This window comes from Tetrao urogallus, assembly GCF_951394365.1.
Source record: "Tetrao urogallus genome assembly, chromosome: 31".
NCBI classification, from domain to species: domain Eukaryota; kingdom Metazoa; phylum Chordata; class Aves; order Galliformes; family Phasianidae; genus Tetrao; species Tetrao urogallus.
This window is the reverse complement of record NC_136844.1, coordinates 667,616-686,371: the sequence shown is the minus strand read 5'-3', so window position 1 is coordinate 686,371 and position 18,756 is coordinate 667,616. Positions and strand designations below refer to the sequence as shown.

Below are 18,756 nucleotides of genomic sequence, written 5' to 3'. Positions count from 1 at the left end.
TAAAAGCGTTAAATCCGTCTATCTGGTACACACACAGGAAAAACAATGCATGCATTTAACTACAGAAATATAAGGTGCTCGTCGGCGTGTAATTAAAATCTGCTCTACCAAACCTGGTGTAGCAACTTGGGCCCATTTACATAACCATTACCAACCCTCTCGTAAACAGGAAAAATTGGATTTTCAGGTGTCATTAAAGGAGCTAAATAATAGATGCGGCTTCATCTGGGGCAGTGTAAGATGTGGCTGCTCTTTCTGATGAGCAAATTTTTAGTTCTTTTGCAATTGCTGTGTGAGGGGACAGGAAATTCCTTGGAAAAGGGGCTGAGCAGAAAGAGCCATGAAGGCAGCAGACTGAAATGCAAATCTCGCCTGCCTGAGACCTGGGGGTCCACTGACCCCCAGAGCACCACGTGAGAGAAGGTGGGTGGTGACCATTCAGAAAAACCACCATGTTTCTGGCAGAGCTACCGACCTTACTGTGTGTGCAATGCATGCTTGTGTGATTCAGCTGTTAGAAGGAAGGGGAATACTGTTTTACTGCAGAAATGCTGATTCTTTCTCAATACAATGCGGTTCTGCCCACCTACCGGCTCGTTCTGACCACGCGCACGGCCGTGCTGTACCGGCTGCTCCCTCCACACACCCCCGCCCCTGGGATGATGACAGCCCCAGGGCTGCACTGCTCCACTCCAGCACACACCAGGTTGCCCACACCGGCTGCACACTGCAGCCCATCGGCACCGGACAGCACCTCGCGCCCCACACAGCTGGCTGCACTCCGGGCCCCAAAGCCACCCCCCACTCTGGGGACGCAGTCCACGCTGCGAGCACTGAACCCAGCACCGCTGACCCCAAAGGATGAGACCACCCCACCCAGCCCCGAGCTGGCTCCGGTCTTCACAGAGCATTTGCCACCTATTCCGGATAGGGATCGGCACTCACCGACCGTGCCGCCGCCGCTGACCACGGCTGCAGGAAAAGAAGGGTCTGGTCACTGCTGAGCAGCACACAGGTAGGTTGTGTGAAGTGCAAAAGGGAATGAAAGGGGTTACGGGCTTACAAAGGGAGGCGCTTGGTCGGCTTACCTACGCTCACAGGGTTGCCAGTGCATATCCTGTAAAAAACAAAGCAACGTCTCAGAGATGTGCTTAAGGGGATGCTCCCCAGACATGCATGCACATGGAGATGCTGCCCAGTCTTAGAAATCCTGGGGGTACTTCAGCTTGTCTATGTTCCCAGGGGTTGTCTGTATTGGCACTGAACTGCTGCGGATTGGACCCGAAAACCCGCAGGTGGCGGAATGTCACATTCCTGTCTGTCTGTCCTCCAGCAGTGCGATGCAGCTGCATTGAGTGGGAGAGAGGGGGATGGGAGCAATGCTCCTCTCTACACCATGGGGAGATGGGAAGGAGCAATGCTCCTCTTTTTACCCACAAGGAGATGGGAAGGAGCTCTTCTTTGCACTCGCGGGGAACTGCAGCCACCCAGCATTCCCCACTCCCTCTCCTCTTGGGTTTTGCTGCAAGCTGCAGCTGGGCATGCTCCCACCTGCTCTCTTCTCCTTCCAGCAGAGTCCTGTAGGTCGCAATCTCGATGTCCAGGGCCAGCTTGACGTTCAGCAGCTCCTGGTAGTCCCTCAGCAGACACGCCATCTTGTCCTTGGCCTGCTGCAGAGCTGTCTGCAGGTCCACCAGCTTCTGCCGTGCATCTTTGAGGGCGCAGTCACCGCGCTGCTCAGCGTCACAGATGGCTGTCTGCAGAGCTGCGATCTGTGAATGGCAACAAGTGGCTGAGATAGCAACACAGACTTTGGCAGGGCTGCAAGTTTCCCCCCTTGTTTCCCAGCTAGAAACTTGTGGAGAAACCTAGATTTTGATTGGGCACCTGCAGTGGCCATGCACTGGAGGATGAAGGGAATGGATGTGTTGACTGCGCTGTAGCAAATATGCAGACACCATTATTTCTGGTAGAGACAAACCAACTGGATTCTGCTAGGTGGCCACCTAGAGAAGCATGATGACACATCCAGGCTGGAGCTGGGGCTTGGGGTTCCTTTGCACCCTACCTCCTGTGCAGTGCTCAGCTCTTCACCCACCTGTTTCTTCACATTATCTGATTCACACTGCAGCTTCTGGATCATGCGGTTCAGTTCAGCTATCTCACTCTGGTTGTTCCGTAGGTCATCACAGAACTTGCCCCGGCTGCTGTGGAGCTCTTCCAGCTGTGCATGGGAAGGGGACAACATTACACTGGGAATCACTCCTTGCAGGGAAGGGCACGACTCTCTGGAGCTGCAGCAATGCTCCAAGGTAGCACTGAGATGGGACCTTATGTGGGCACTTTGGGAAGGGGACGGTGCTCCTGATGGGTGTGCAAGAGGAGATCATGATGTTCTGTTTTTGTGGGTAATTCTTCAGATGCAATAGTTATGGTGTTGTGTTGATTGGGTTTCTTTTTGGCACATTTTTCTTTATCAAACTACAGTGCCTGAACACCAAGGGATGGGTTTGAGCTGTGTCGCGCAGGACAGAAGTGCCCCTCAGTGTTTTGTTGGTGGAGGGTTTCATAGCCACTTGTGCAGTACTCACTCTGGTCTGGTAGAAAGCCTCCACTTCAGCCTTGCTCTTCTGGGCAATCTCCTCATAGCAGCACTCCACGCTTTTGATGATGCCCTCCATGTCCAGGTCCCGGCTGTTGTCCATTTGCACGATGACCGAAGTGTCACACAGCTGGCAGTCCATCTGTGCTCTCTCCTGCAAGATCCACCACAGGTCATTCCCTTTCCCATGCCAGTCCCAGGGCTGCACCTCAGCTAAAGGGTCTGAAGGGAAGAAGGAGCCTTGGGGACAACTAGGGACAGTTGTCCTATGGATGCCCAACTGGGACACAAGATCCTTCAGGCAGCTGACTGGTTCCCAACAGCTGGGACTTGCTGTGGTAGCACGACATGGGATTGCCTGAAGGAGCAAAGCAATCCAGCTGGAGTGACTCGCTGGGTTGCAGCTCAGCGTTATGACTGTGCCAGCAGATGTTTGGGCTGGGCATCCCCTGGGGTAAGTGCTTTGGGCCCAATGCCTGCAGGCTGCTGGGAAGTGTTGGTTAGAAAAGGTGGAGAGCAAGCACCAAGCATCCCCTGTGTTTTGGTAGGTGAAAGCATTACTTCCACTAAAAGATGTTGACATATCCAGCTAAAGAAGTGAAATGCTAAAAATAATCTGGGTTTTCAAGATCAAGGCTTTTCAGTGGCTCCTAGTCATGGATTGGATGCAAATTTGAGGGGCTTTTTTTCATGCAAAAGGTCTCTCCCTTTGCAGCCAGCAGTGTGGCAGACAACCAAAGCATCTAAGTGTCATTACCAGGCCCATATATAGCGATAGGGACTTTGGGGGGGGCTGTGGTTCTAGGATTTTAGGAGAAGACACCTTTCCTCGTGTTGGTTTTGCTTTCAGAGCCTGGGGCAGTGGGCGAGCAGCTCTTACCTCAGCATAGATGCACTTGAGGAACTCCAGCTGCTGCCGCAGGAGACCAACCCGCACCTCCAACTCTTCCTTGGTCAGGTAGAGGCAGTCCACATCCTGAAGAGAAACCATGTGTTGGGTCAAAAGAGGGAAAAGAACCAAGGGCTGTGCCCAAGCTCATTTTCAGTTAGCTTTGTAGGACTCTCGCTGTGGCCAACCCCTGACTCTACCTGGATTTGCATTATCCGTGCTTAAAACCTGATGAGGTTCTGCACATTCCTTGGGTCACCTCTATGTTGGGCTTCCCCTGCTCAGGCAGTGCTGTGGCTTTGCATTTCTCCCCCAGGTTTTGCTCACCTTCTTCAGCACCACGAACTCATTCTCCGCTGCCGTGCGCTTGTTGATCTCATCTTCATACCTGTGTTGGAAAGCAGAGGGAGGGGGCTGCTGAGTGCTGGGGATCCCATCTCCACAGCCCAGCATGGTTAAAGCCAGGACCTCTCCCTGTTTACTTTGCATCTCAAATTTGTTTTTTGCTTTGTTGTTATTTTTCCTCCCTGCTTGGCTATGTTCAGCACTTCTAAATAGCCCACGCCAGCAGTATCGGTGGCTGGTGTGAGGTGGCAGCAAGACAGGCGAAACCACAAGAGGTGCAAAACTGTGCACCGAGCTGAAGGCTGGGTGTGCTCCTTCTAACCCTGTGAGGTTTTTTGGAAGCATCCAGGACTCTGCTCTGAGAGTTTATGGGCAGAATGTGGCCAAAATGCTCCAGGGGGGGTCAGGAGCTTGAGCAAGCCATGCAATTCCCATTTGCAATGAGAGCAGAGACAGTGCGTAATGGCCGAGTAATTGGGTCTGAGAAGAACTTTCACAGGGTGAGTCTGACCTCATTGAGTGAGAGAAAACTTCTGAGAGCTTGGCTGTAAGCTCTTTGGAGAAGACTCTTTCATCCTGGCTACGCATAACCAGCCACCAAGCGTCCTGGTTATGGCTGAGCATAGCACACAGGGAGCAATTAAGGAACATCTGCATCATAGATCAAAAAGCTGCTCCCACATTTCCTCTGAGAAGAATGAATGAACCCAGTGGGGATGATGTGGATGAAGGCTTCTGTGGGCAGGGGCAGCACCAGAGGCACAGAGTTTGGTGAAGTGGGAAGACTGATATGGCAAACTGCTGTGTACAGGAGTGTCAGGGTGAGGAAAGGAGCTCCCTGTCCCCTCCTATGGGTACATTGCAAGTCTTGGGTGTGAAGCAATGGGACTCCAGCACAGAGACCTGCTCTATGCCCAAGCTTTTAGACTCATGGACCGATGCATTAGCTTCATGCTCTGAAAAGCAACCAGCACCCTCCGCCTCCCCTTTGCACTCTGCTTACTTGCACTTGTATTCCTGCACCAGGTCCCGCAGGCAACGCTCCTCATTCTCCAGCCTCTCTCGCTCCCCCAGCACGCACTCCAGCTGCTTCCTCAGGTTGCAGATGAAATTCTCGAAGACGGGCTCCAGGTTGCGCCGGGATGCCGGCAGGACGTACTGCTGCAGCAGCTCCCACTTGGTGGTCAGCACCTTGTTCTGCTGCTCCAGCAGCCGGACCTGCAGAAGGGAGAGATGTGAAAGTCACCTGGCCTCTCTTATCTTGGGCAAAGGCACTTTGGTTCCTCTGCTTGCAGAACATAAGAAAAAAACTAAAAGGCAAGTGTTTAAGGGCAGCCTGAGTGCTAAGGGCATCATCTCCCAGCCCAGGGCTGAACAACGCCCTCATGCTTGCTCCATGTGGAACCCAATGATCTGTTTGAGCAAAGCACTACTGAGGAAGGATCCCTTCCTGCTCTGACAAGCTGATTCCAGGAACGAGCTCTCCCAGTGCTGAAAGCTCCATCCAAGAGCTCATTTGAATGCATCTGATTGAAGCTCTAACCACGGGTACTTATCATACCTTTCACTTCTAGATTAAAGAGCTCTCTAAGTACTTGGGAACCTTTATGGATCATGAATAAGTCATTTTTCAGCGGGAGGAAGTAGGGTGGCTCCTTTACGTGGGTTTGTTTTTCTCAGCTGTGGAACAGCTCACAGGGAAATCTGAGCCTGGATGGGGCAAAGAATCCTCTGTCATCTGAAAAATCATTTTCCATAACACACCCCTAAGCAGCAATGAAAGTCCCTTAGGCTCAGCTAAGATAGTAATGATAAATGATGTTTGTTTAGGAAATCACCAAATCCTTTCATTGACACAGTGGACAGAGAAATTAAAGTTGACCTCATTTTAGCTAGACCTCCATCTTTCTCCCTCTGCAGGGTGAAGTGAACAGCTTTAAGAATACGGATGTCATAGAACTATAGAATAGTTTGGATTGGATGGGACCTTAATGATCCAACCATATCACAGAATCATAGAATCATAGATCCAGAGGATTGTTGTGTTGGAAGGGACTTTAAAGATCATAGAACCATAGAATGGTTGGGTTGGAAGGGTCCTCAAAAACCCCCCATCCCCACCCCTTGCCTTGGGCTGGTCCCACCTCTCCATCTGTCGCCCAGGCCCCATCCATGGTCTTGAGCACCTCCAAGGTGTTTCTTTGGTGTTTGTAGAGGTAGGAGAGCAACTGCCAATCGCACATGGCATAGGTTGGAGAAGACCTCCAAGGTCATCTCAGCATCTCCCTCCTTTGTCCCACAAGCTTTGGCTTGCTGCTGACCCCAACTGAGCCATTTTGCAGGCTGGTGGCCATCAAGAGGCACAGCAGAAGGGCTGGGATCCAAGCAGTGCCTGCACCGGGAGCCATTGGTGTCACGTTATCCGCGGGCTCACCTTGTCGATGAAGCAGGCGAACTGGTTGTTGAGGTTCTTGATCTGCTCCTTCTCGTGGGTCCGCACCTGGCACTCCTCAGGGTCCACCCCCACGCACAGGGGCTTGAGGAGCTCCGGGTGGATGCTGACACCGCGGATCCCTTCCGATCGACCTCCTCCAAGCCCGATGCTGATGCCTCCGCCATAGCCGCCCATCGCCACGCCATCCCCAAGGCCTCTGTAGCCGCCCAGGCCCCCATAGCCTCCGCAGTTACCGAACCCCACCACCGTGCCCACGCCAAAGCGACCTCCGCCATAGGCAGTGCCGCATCGTCCCACGCTGCCTGCTCCATACGCTGCGCTACGGCAGCTTCCTCCGAAGGAAATCCTCTGCCCACGGCCCAGGTCGCAGACACTCCGGCTGCTGAAGCCACCCAACCCGCAGCGCCGTGCCGCCGGTTGGCACACCGAGGCTGAGCTGCTGCCTGCCCTGCCCAGACCGCAGACAGCGGAGGCTGAAGAGAAGCCACGTCGGCCCAGCAGCGAGCTGGAGGTGTAGCACTGCCGGCTCATGCTGCGGCACACGGGGACGGGAGCAACGGTGATGGAAGAAAGTGGAGGAGCGAGAGAGGAGCGCGAGGAGATCTCCTGTGGCTGCTCCCAGGTGCAGCCCGGCTCCTTATATATGTTCCAGGAGGTGCCTGAGATGCAAAAATTTAATTTATCCACTGGGTTTGGTCTGCCTGGCAGCAAGGAATGGCTTCCAACATTTCCAACCCACAGCAAACACTTCCATCTCATATGAAATAATGTGGAAATTAAAATAAACTGCTTTGCTTGCAAGCTTCAGTTTCAGGACTTATATTTTACTTAATTAATCTGCTTCCTTATTGTGTAATTATAGTTTAGCAAAATAATTCAAGGGGTTTTTATTCATGGCTTGTTTACTGTTCGGTTTCACCACGGCGTTTAATTACATTCCAGGACCTCCTGCAGAACACCCCGCCAGGGTCTCTGGGCAGCTCTTGAGCAATGGACAATGGAGCAGGAGGCGGTTCCATCAGTACACGCGTTTCTGCACCTCAGTGCACATCCATGGCTCTCCAAGGTGGATGCTTGCAGCTGTGTCGGGTCAAACCTGGATGGGATAAGAGCAGAGCAAGGGGTTGGTGGTGGAGCCAATGGAGCATTCTGTGTTTGTGTTGAGTTTGGTCGTGGGGGGGATGCTCTGGAGATGGGGTTCATGGGCAAGAAGTCAAGGTGCCCATCGGAAGAGCATTTTGTGCTGAATGATGTGCTTAGGGAAGGGGCGGCTGTGCTCGGTGTCTGGGTGCGATGGGACCAGTGAATACCTGGAGGTGCAACAAAGCAATGAAGAGAGACATTTCAGACAGGTTGAGCCATGTTGGCCAGAGTGAACATTTTTCCTCTTATTCCTGCAACACGCCTGTTGGACGTTAAATTATTCAAGCGATATCTGTTAATGAGAAAGCACCTTGTCTTCTTAATTAAAATTCTTAAAAAGAGTTTTGAATTTGCTTGGAAACAAATAAAGTGCTTTTTCTTTTTTTTTTTTCCTTTTTTTTTTCTTTTTTTTTTTTCTTTTTTTTGCCTTAACAAAGGAGTCTAATCACAGAAGCACAAGTGATTGCATAGCATGCCCGAAGAAGGTTTTGCATTTTTGCTAAGGCAAAATTTCCTGGTTCTGGGAGGATTCCTAGACAATGGGATTGTGCACTTAAAATGGATTGTCTCGAATGAGAAAATAATGCAAAGGAATTATGGTAATTTAGAATATTTGTGGTGTCTCCCCAGTTGAAGGTCTTTCTATTCTTTTTTACAGATCTCAGAGTGGGTTGAAATGAGGCATGAAATGCAATTTTAATCACGTTGTAGCTCTGTTGTAGCCACATTGGTCTGAGAAACAAAGGTGCAAGTTTAGTGATGAGATGTAATTCCATGTATGAGGTCGTGATAGCTGGAGGAAGGAGATGGGCTTTTGGGCTCTGCTGTCTCCACGTCATCCTGCCCACAGTCACCCAGGCAGCTGAACCTCTTGCTGGTAAGCAAAAAGGGGAATTATTTCAGAAATGTATATTGTGCCCAAGTTTTGGTGCAGGACAACAGGTGTGTTGTCTAAAGTCCAACCTGGAGTGCTGTCTGTACACAGAGCCCTCATGGCCCCGTTGCACCACATGTGCAATGCTTGCACAATTTTAGGGTTGTAAAGCAAGGAAAATGGGACCATCACCCGTGTTCCTCCCATAGCTACCATCCCTGCAACCCCTCCCTGTTGTTTCCCCATGCACTCACAGCACCAAGCCCATACTCCAGCCCTGAGAGGTGGCTGCTTGCAGGTGCCCAGCCCCGCACATCAGAGGGTTCAGGGCAGTGCTTGTGGTTTGCAGTTGCTGAGCTGTCACAAAGCCAGTTCTGGTTACATAAACTTCAAAGCAAAGAACGCGCCGATGCCATTTCACCTTCTGCAGGGAAGGATTGCAGTCACACATCTTCCCTTCTCTCCAAGCTTTGTCCTGTCTGATGCAGGTCTGATGGTGGCTGGGGAGCTGCAGAGAGGCACTGATCTGCTGCTTTAAAGGAAAAAGTTGAAACTAGTTTTCAGGCTGATGGGACTCAGCAAAGCTTTAAAGCGGCAGATGATACTTGAATTTGCCAGAAAACCCCAGAGGTCCTTGGCCTTAAAGATGCCTCGGGCCCTGGTTGCTACCCTGGGACCCGAGGCCTTGAGATTTACATCCACCCTGCATTAGGGCAAATTAGTCCTATTTAAGCACCCTGCTACATTTGGTCTGTTGGGTCATCTGTGAAAACAGAGAGAGCCCCAGGGGTGTTCCAGCCTCCTGCTGTGATGACCAGCCACCCAAGATTGCTTTATCCCAATGAGAAAACCACTTTTTAAAGATCCTTTCCTGATGAAATGGGGCCAGCAGGGCTTGGCTGTGCTCCCAACACTGTCAGTGCCTTCCCTCTCTTCGCTGGGCAGTTTTTGTGGCTCCTTGCAAAGGGACCCTGCAGTCACCATTAAAAGCATTAATGAGGCCCCTGGGACATCACCCTCTGATTGCAGAGGTCCATGAGGGCTCTTCCTGCTCTTAACTGCAGCTGGATGTTCCCACATGAAAGCAGGTGGTGGATTTGTTGGCACAATAATCCGAGCTCCTTCCATCGCTATGGTCACCATGCCACCCATCTGCCCACCCCCAACCTTGCTTTCCACTAGACATCACATGGCTTTCATGCTGCTTTTGGACAAAAGAAAAAATGAGCAGGATAGTTCCAACCTTCCAGGTCGGATATCAGGAAAAAAAATCTCTGAAAGAGTGGTGATGCATTGGAACAGGCTGCCCAGGGAGGTGGTAGAGTCACCGTCTCTGGGTATGTTCAAGAACCATGGAGATGTGGCACTGAGGGTCATGGTTAGTGGGCATGGAGGGATGGATTTGGGTTGGACTGGATGGCCTTGGAGGTCTTTTCCAGACTTAGTGATTCTTTGCTTCCATGAGTAGGCACGCTGGTGTTGGGTCTATGGTTGGACTCGGTGATCTTAGTGGTCTTTTCCAACCTTAATGACTATGATTCCTCGATTCTGTGATTCCAAACCAGCATTGGCAACTGCCCACATGCACCATCTTTATTTGCCATCCTGCTATGTAGGACTTTTCCAAATTCTTTTCCTTCATTTGCAGCTTTTCTACTGGAAAGAGGATCTGCACAATGATGAACAGAGGCTCACCAACATCAGTCACTGCACCAGCACCAATGCTGGGCGTTGTGACGGTAAGGAAAACAGAAGTGAGCGTTACTCCCAAGGGCAATGCATCATGCCACGGAGAGTTTCCTACTGTCCTATTTCCTCTGTCAAGCATTTGGCCAACCCCGGTGCCCTGAAAGCAAATCCAGGTGTTTCATTTGAGGTACCTTGGCCATATTCTGTGCTTCCTTTTTACTACTTTCATGGTGGGGAAGCCGGGCGGTGCTGCTTTGGGCACTGCTGGGTGATTGCTGGAAATGTTGATTGGTTCCAACAGCAGCACACAGCATCTTGTTTGGGTATTGAAAATCTCCTCGTTGATGATGCTGACAGTGACCTAAGCAGAGAAACTCTCCTTTATAGTCCTTGCTTATTGCCTTATTTTGCAAGAGACAAATAGGTTTCGTACCAAACACTGCGGGTGTCCACCCTCTTCCTTTGTAACGTTCCTCTTTTGCATAGGAATTTGTAAGGCCCTTTTGCATCACCTGGCCAGCCGTGTGGCCTGATGGGTTATTAGGGCTCTGAGTAATGGGGTAGAATGGGCAAGGCAGGGTCACGATGAAAGCGCATGGTGCAGCGCTGGGAACGGTCACTGCAAAGGGAATGCAACCACGCGCTGGGAGCAGGGTGTGAGGTTTGCACCTGAAGTGTTTTTCTGGGGAAAGGTGGCAAACAGCAGCCAGGTGCTGAGGCTGGAAGTATTGCTGTGCTGTGTCATGGGACAGCTGCCTCTGCCTCTCCTCTGGTGAGATATGAACAATTCCAACCAAAGCGTGTTCCTTCATGCACAGGGACTCCAGAGATGCCCTGCAGCAGTGGAGGTGTACGAAGAGAGAAATGCAGCCCAGAATTTCAACCTGCTCCCAATGGGGGGTCTGGAAATCTGTTTGGGCACCGTAATGGCCACAGAAAGGAGCTGTGCAGCAGCGTGTGTGATTGATGTATCATGTCATTCATTTTTCAGACTTACATTTAGGTTTCCCTAGAATAAAAATGAAGTACCAGTGGTGCACATGCACAGAGCAGAAAACTCAGGGCTTTTATCAGCAATGCAACCTCTGCATGCTTGTGGAGCCAAGACACCACTCTGTGGAGGGGGACATGGGGAAATGTTAGAGAGCAAATCTCATTAAAGTCCTGGTCTAAACGGCTTGGCAGATAGGATAAGAAGAGAATAAACACACTTCTTGCACTGGTTTCCTCCACCACCAAGCGGAAGCTGGAGGCCCCACACATAGTCGAGGGCAGTGACAGAGGCAGATTCAGGAGCAGAGGTGGGGCTCTTGGTCAAAGCCAAACAAAAAAGGACAAATGGGAACCGGGAGAAGCAACAATGCTGTGCTGGTAAGCACCCAGCAATTCATAATGCCTTCCAGATGGACACTCAGATTAAGGAGATTACAGAAGGTATAGCTTGTAGAATATGTACCTATTATCTTAATGAATGGTTAGAGTCGTGTTTTGTGGCTCATTTTGCCACCTGCATGCAAAAAAAATGACTGTGTGTCATGGCAGAGGCGGTGGCTGGGTGCGTAAGCTCTGTGTAATGGTTGACCTCACTGGGCTGAGCGTGATAAAGAGAAGCATTTGTCCTGGAGGAAGATGCAGCCATCTTCCATTCCTTGCAGCCCAATGCTCAGCACCCAGAGGTGCTCAGATCTGCCCTGGAGGGCACTGCAGCCTCTATCTCTCCTCTGAGCAGCTCACGGGCTTATAGCTTCCAACCCCAGACATGGGCTCTCTGAATTGCCAGCAAACCACATAGTCGGGGAGATAAAGCCAAGCAAAAGTGCCAATTATAGCTGATTCCTCCAGGAGCTGAGCACTCCTCTGCAGTAGCCACATCCTGTGGGGAGCAAGATCAGAGGCAAAATCATGCTTCTATTTATTGGAATGTCTTTCTGCAGTGGATTCCTGAGCTTTCTGACCTCCATCTCATGCTTTAGGAAGTTGTTTCTTCCACATGTCCATAGTGGGCTTGAAATTCAGCTGGGGACCTTTCAAATGTGTGCAAAAACTTCTTTACAGTGAGGGTGACGGAGCACTGGAACAGGCTGCCCAGGGAGGTGGTGGAGTCTCCTTCTCTGGAGATGTTCAAGACCTGCCTGGATGCCTACCTGTGCGACCTGCTTTAGGGAACCTGCTTTGGCAGGGGGTTGGACTCGATGAGCTCTGGAGGTCCCTTCCAACCCCTACAATTCTGTGATTCTGTGATTCTGTGGCCTTTCCTTGACTACTGCCCTGGATTGGGAACTGCGCTGCAAGGAAATACAGCTCAGAAGATGGGGAAAAAAAAAACAACAAGCTGGGATTGGCAGAGAAACACGGAATGGAGAAAGTCTGGCTGTGAACCACAGGTTGCACAGGACTCCCTGGCCATCCTCTGTTGAAGGACACAGGGAAGCATGTTATTAGGGAAACCTGCTGCTTTCAGAAGGATGAACAGGGTCTCAGAAACCCAGGCTTTGGTTTAGCAGCCGGACTGCCTGCACGCTGGCAAAGGTTTGTTTGGGGAATTCCAGCGTCGTTTCTTGCTCCATGCATCAGTGTTGCCTCATTATTCTCTTTGTTCTTGTTATTATGTGGTTGCATATTCTCACTGAAATCCCTATGGGGTAACCACCTGCATGTGACACTGGGCAGTGCTCAACACCTGGCTCTCTTGTTCTCCATCCAGGAATGGCTTGCATGGGGAAATGACAATGACCAGAAGCCACTGAGTGCCCTGGACATCCCAATAATTGCACACCTGCCCTCCCAGCTCCTCAGCTTCCTGAAGAAAGCAGCTACTGTTTTTCCCCAGGGCAATTTTGCAAAGGCAGTCACCACGCTGCTCAGCATCGCAAATCCCCGTCTGTCCAAGATGCAACTTTCCCTTTAATTACCAAGAGTGACAGCTGTGGCTTCCCTGTCCTCGTTTCCATTAAGGATTGACAAACACCAGAGTCTCACTGTCCCTGAAGCGTCCCACCCCTCTCCAATGACTTTCTTTCAAGTTATTCCAAGAGCATGCGATAGAGAGAAGCAGTTGATTATGAGATCGCTCCTGGGCTCAGTGTGATTGCTGCTTTGGCACCCACACCCCTCATCACCAACACTGCAGCTGGGTGCTCAGCCCGTGTTCCTTAGGAACACCCAATTCCCTCTCCTTGACCCCAGAACTGAAGAAATATCTTCCAATGGGAAATGCTTCTATGCTCCGCCTTTCTGTCTCTCTGCTTTCTGCAAGGTGCTGCTGCCCAGGAATGATAACAGCATCAACTTCTGTTGTACAAAATTGCTTGTTTCAAGAAATCTGGCATTAGCCCTTTTTTAAGGATCCATCCTAGGTCAGCGTGTGGGTGTTGCAGCTGTGCAGTTGGGTTAAGGAGTTGCTGTGTTGTGCATCTGCTCAGAGCTGTGCCAACAGTGCCCATCGCCCATCATTTGTCCATTTCCACCCTGATGGAGGTGATCCGAATTTTGTGCCTAAAGGTTGAGAAAAGCTGCAGTTCGGAGCAATTCCGCCTCATTTGCATCACTTTTGGGGAAATGCAGAACTAATTGCATAATGTGAATCCTCATCCTGCAGCAGGGATCAGGCCAGGGTGACTCATCCTCGAGGAATAGTCCCTTTAATCCAGGAAAGGATGAAGCCAACCTGCTGAGCTGGTCCATGGCCAATGGGCCCTGGGTGGGGGTGGAGGGTTCTGCACTGTGGACTTGATGGCTATGCCAACCCACCCATCCCATGGAGAACATCTGTGTGACTCGGGCTCCATATGCAAAGAGTTTGAGTCAGCAGAAATTCCAGTTCCAGAACCCAGTTCTGTCTGCACTAAAGCTGCAGCTGAAGATGAGGTGTTTCTGAAAAAAAAGAATCATAGAATCTTAGACCCATTTAGTTAGGAAAAGACTTCTGAGATCACCAGATACAACCCCAACCCACCCCACCATGCCCATTGACTGTGTCCTTAAGTGCCACATCTCCATGGTTCTTGAACACCTCCAAGGACGGTAACCCCACCACCTCTCTGGGCAACAGTTCCAAGGCCTGTCCACTCTTTCAGAGGATAAATTTTTTTCTAATATCCAACGTGAGCATCCTGTGAAGGGAGGAATCACTGCCTCCTGGAGCCCGGCTCAGCCCTGAAATCCAGGTAGCAAAAAATGCACGGGTGCACTCAGGTCAGAATGTACCCAGATGTTTGGCCCAGCCACCAGGTCCAAAATTCACTTTGCTCCAGTGTTGCTGAAATAAAGTGAAAGAAAAGGATTAATTTTCCATTAAAATAATCCTATAAGGAAATGCAGTTAATTAAGCAGAAGCAAGGAAATCCAGCACGACCCTGTGAGGCTCATACCCAGGGGCTGGGGATTCCTCCAGCCTTAGGCTAAGCCTGGACCACAAACCCAGAGCATCTCCTTTTCCAGGTGAGATCTCTGCCTAAAGCCTCCCACTCCTCCTCCCTCCTGGTGCCATTGACCACATCACAAGAAACAACTTGCTTCTGGATATAATGCAGATTGTGGAGCCGTCTGGCTGCAAGGAATAAGCATTCACAGGAGGAACTAATTACTGGCTAATTTCTTACCTGCATTTATCCATCATCTGCTTTGTGGCAGGCTCCTTGGGTATCATTTGCTCCCACCTGCTGTTCAAAGCACCTATCTGCTTCTTGGGGCTGGAAGCACTGTCTCCAATTTCCCATGTGTGTTCCCCATTTGACTGCCAGCAATAATAATAACGTGGTGATAATTATAGGCAGTGGTGTGTTCATTAAAAAATAGAAAGCAGCACATCAGGAGGACACCGAGGCCAATCCAACCAGTGCAAGGGTCAGGAAGGGGAAATTAAACCTCTAGTGCTTCCTGGGAACTGTGTGGCTTGGAAATTGGGTATCTGAAGCAAAGGAAATGCAAATGATCCCTGATAATGATTCCCTGAGTAATGGTAAAAAGCGCAATAAATCTGCATCCATTTTTTCAGACCACAAAAATGCAGCTTTGGTCCCCCAGGAAATCCTGAGGTATTTAAATTTATTTCTTTTTTTTTCACCTCAGGTGAAATTACATGAACTTTTTTTTTTTTTTTAATCTTTATATACTTACTTTTATTATTATTATTATTATTTTTAAGTGGGATATTCCAAACCATTTCCTTCTGATGCAGGTGGGGACTTCCTGCTTCAGCTGCGTAAGGAATTCACCATGGAATAAAGCAAAATTCCCACTCCTAACTTATCGGTGAAGTGGGCAGGTTTGCTGCTGAGTTTTTGTATGTGTTTCATGCTCTTCTCCTTCAGCCCCAAAGGTGCATTGGTGTTTCCTCAGTTTGCAGAATGAGTGGGACCTCCAGGATCAGCATCACCAGGACTCTCCCTATGTCCCCTCCATAAGACCCAAACCTTCTGTGCTATCTGTGGCCCCCACAGCCTCTGGAATCTTCAGTCCAGCCCTGTGACACTCCACATCTCATGCCACCTCACCAGTGTTTTCCATCACCAAGATCGCCGCAGTACTGCAGAGACCAAAGGTGAGTTTCCGTTTCAGCAAAGCTGCTCCATTTCTTTGCTGTTGATCATGAATTTGAAACCTCTTTATCACAGTCAGAGAATCTATTGGAAAAGGTCACTAGTATCATCTAGCCCCACCATCAACCCATCAACTTACAACAATCAACCCATTATCTAGTCCAACCATTAACCCAGTTATCCCCTAGCCAGCAAAAAAAGGAGAAAAAAAGACCCATTTTCCAGTACTGGGCCTCAGGGACTGCATCTTCATCTTGATGCAGGTAAAAAGAGATGGAAAGGGCTTTGCCCATAGGCAAAGTGCAGAGCAGGAAGAGAAGGAGCCCATCTAGCGGCACGCTTTGAAAACAGCCCTCATGTTGGGCATGGTTGGACGAAATTAATGGTTTTGAACCTGTGCCATTTGCTTTGGCTCATGGCAACCAATGGTTGAATTTGAGATGAGCAAAACATTCTGGCTGCTATCACACAGAAGCATGGAAAATAGTAAACAAGTTAAAAAGCTTAATTGACAAATATGGCCTGAAGAATTTTTCCTTCCTTAATGTCGCACTCAAGGTACTTGCTCAAATACTTGCTGCAAAGTGTGCTCTTCAGGCTGATGCTGTGGTTGTGCCATCTCTTCTATATAATGCTGCAGGGACATGGGGCACCCTAGGGACAACGTTGCCTCTGTTTCTATTACTGCCTGCCCCTCTTCCTCCTCTCCCAAAATTCTTATCTGGCTGTATTTAGCACAGAGAACTGCCATGGGTGATGACAAGTCATCCTTCCTTCCCTATAAAGTCAGTTCTTCATCTCCTTGGCTGTGATAGGTTTTAGAGTGCTTGTATTGGTCTAGCAAAACACCACACCCCGAACATTTCCTATGATAAAATCTCTGGAATGGTATTTCCATACTCATATCATGAATAGTTTTGCTGAAAGGACTGGAGAGAATCTTTTCTCAGTTATCAAAATGCTTTCTCTGGGTATTTGAAGAGACAGAATCATCCAGGTGGATGCGTTGGCCTGAAACAGCAGTTTGTTTAAGAAAATCAAAATAAGAAGAGAAAAAAAAAAAGAATTCTTTTTAAAAATCAAAACTGTCCTTTGAAATGTTTGCACTGAAACTCCATAGCTGGTAGGAGTTCACAAATACGATAATGTGTGTTTTGCTATTTTGCCATCATTCAGGATGTGGGCATTGTTTCAATACCTAAAACAAACAGCTACAGAACAAGACTAGGAAGAAAAAACAGTAATCACTTATTTGGAACTGTTCCCAGCCTCTCAAAGCTTGTAATACACGTATTAATGAATAGCTTGAAAACCATCTGAGATGAACCTTTCCCCTTTGTTGCAGTGACAGAATCTTTACAGCTGTAGCCACAGAGAAAAAGTAAATGCTGTCTTCATTTTCCTCATTGGTTTGCGAAAATTACAGCTGAGAACGTTTGGGTGTTGGCTCAAACACAAGGAGGAAAGGTGCTGCCCGTGTTTTGGAAGAAGTGGTATCATCTTCCTTTCTTCTCCCTATTATTCAAGCCACTACACGGTAATTATTCTTCCATTGCAATTAGGCAGTCGTCTGCTCCTTCCTGGGATGGGAGAAGTCACCTTGCTGGCAGATTCCTGTCTGTAGGAGGAGGGTGAATTGTTGGGTTGAGTTACCCTTCACACCTCAACATTCCAGGGGATGTCTTGGATGTCTTCTTTGGTGGTGCTGTTGGGGGATGCAGGCCTTACGGTCTCTAAGGGTCGGAGGTGAAAGACCTGGAAAGGCCATGACTGGGCTCAGCCCTTGGAGGTTGGGAGTGTCATGCAAAGCAAGTTCCTGCTCTACCAGGCTGCATATAAGGGCCAGACCGACTGGCCAACAAATCAACCTGCATCAGGTTGGGCAATAACCCAGGTCCAAATCTTTCTCAACTGTCTTCTTTAGCAACACTGAGCCCCAACCAAAGCAGACTCCACTCAGAAGGAAAGTCAAGCAGAGTTGCTCTAGCTAGGAATTGCAAGAGGATGGCCATGCCTCTCCATACCCAAAGGAGAACCCAAGCTTGGAGCCACAACAGTTCCATGCTGTGGACCAGAGCATGGTGACGATGACATGCAGGTGGTCAGTGGAGCTGCCAGTGTCCCAGCAGTGCTCCAGGCTCTGCACTGCTCTTCTTCCCAACTCATGTCTGTTAGTACGTAATGGGGAATGCACTAAACTCAGATGCAAAATCAGCTGCTTAAGTGGACTCCATCCCACCCAATTTTAACTGCTCAGATGAGCCACCAAACTGGATTTCCTCGATCAAGTGGAGCTCAGCCAGAGGACTACCCATCTCCCTTAACCTGGGTCTGACATTCTGATGACCAAATTCAGATGGGACAATTTCTTCTTTTAGCACTGAAGTGACACCTCCTGCCCATCCCCAAGGTGCTTATCTTCTTTGCATCAGCCTTTAATATTCACTTTTTTTTTTTTTTTAACGTTGCCATTAGAATTTTGCCCCATGAGAGCACAGAGATTAATAGCTCCGTGCGACCTGTAATTCTCTGTGTGCTGGAGACAGGAAGAAATTCATGGTGATAATAGTGTCTGCAAACCCTGTGGATGACAGGCAGGCTGTATTTGTCTGAGTGTATGCAGGCGTCTTGCATGGTGATGTCTCCATTTGCACTAATGCCCCTGCCCTGGGCTGCTTGTAGAGCCAAGATGGATCTAATTGATGCATCCAGTAGAGTCTTGCACTTGATGCACTTCATGCTAAACTAGGCTTCTGTGTTTGGTCAGGTGAATCATCTCATGGAAATGTTGGTTTCTTTCCATGAAATGAGCCCCCAGCTACCAGCTCTCACTTTGAGATCTGCGTGGGAAATTTCAAAACTAGACAAATTTCACTTCCACCCCATTATGGCCAAGACATCTTCCAACTCATCCCTTTTAAGACATATGGGGCAATGTCACCCTTTCTCAGCCCTGATGCCACTTGAAGCAAAGGTGTTAGTGTCTGGAGTACATACAAATATGGCAGAGACCATCAAGCCCACAGAGGTCAGCATTGGCACTGTCCTCATCCAATTGCTGGTATGTGGAAAGACCATATGAGTGTGTTGTTCAGATAGCACAGTGGTGAGTGATACAGGTGGGACGCTAGTTGTGGAGGTGTTACAACACTCTGAAACATTTTGGGGATTCCTAGCAAGCTTTGATATCAGCTGTTACTTTAGCAAATGGCACCTTGG

At 49.3% G+C, this 18,756-nt stretch overlaps 1 protein-coding gene across 1 annotated transcript; it reads right to left on the bottom strand.

The window, feature by feature from the left end:
- Positions 1–586: 586 nt before the first annotated feature.
- LOC306956473 (keratin, type II cytoskeletal 4-like) lies at positions 587–6,822 on the bottom strand (the record flags this gene model as incomplete). Its single annotated transcript, XM_079547746.1, has 9 exons — positions 587–972; positions 1,089–1,117; positions 1,552–1,772; positions 2,099–2,224; positions 2,592–2,756; positions 3,483–3,578; positions 3,819–3,879; positions 4,840–5,054; positions 6,271–6,822. The coding sequence occupies 9 exons, from the start codon at positions 6,820–6,822 to the stop codon at positions 587–589; spliced, it is 1,851 nt and encodes a 616-aa protein (XP_079403872.1).
- Between the last annotated feature and the right edge of the window lie 11,934 nt (positions 6,823–18,756).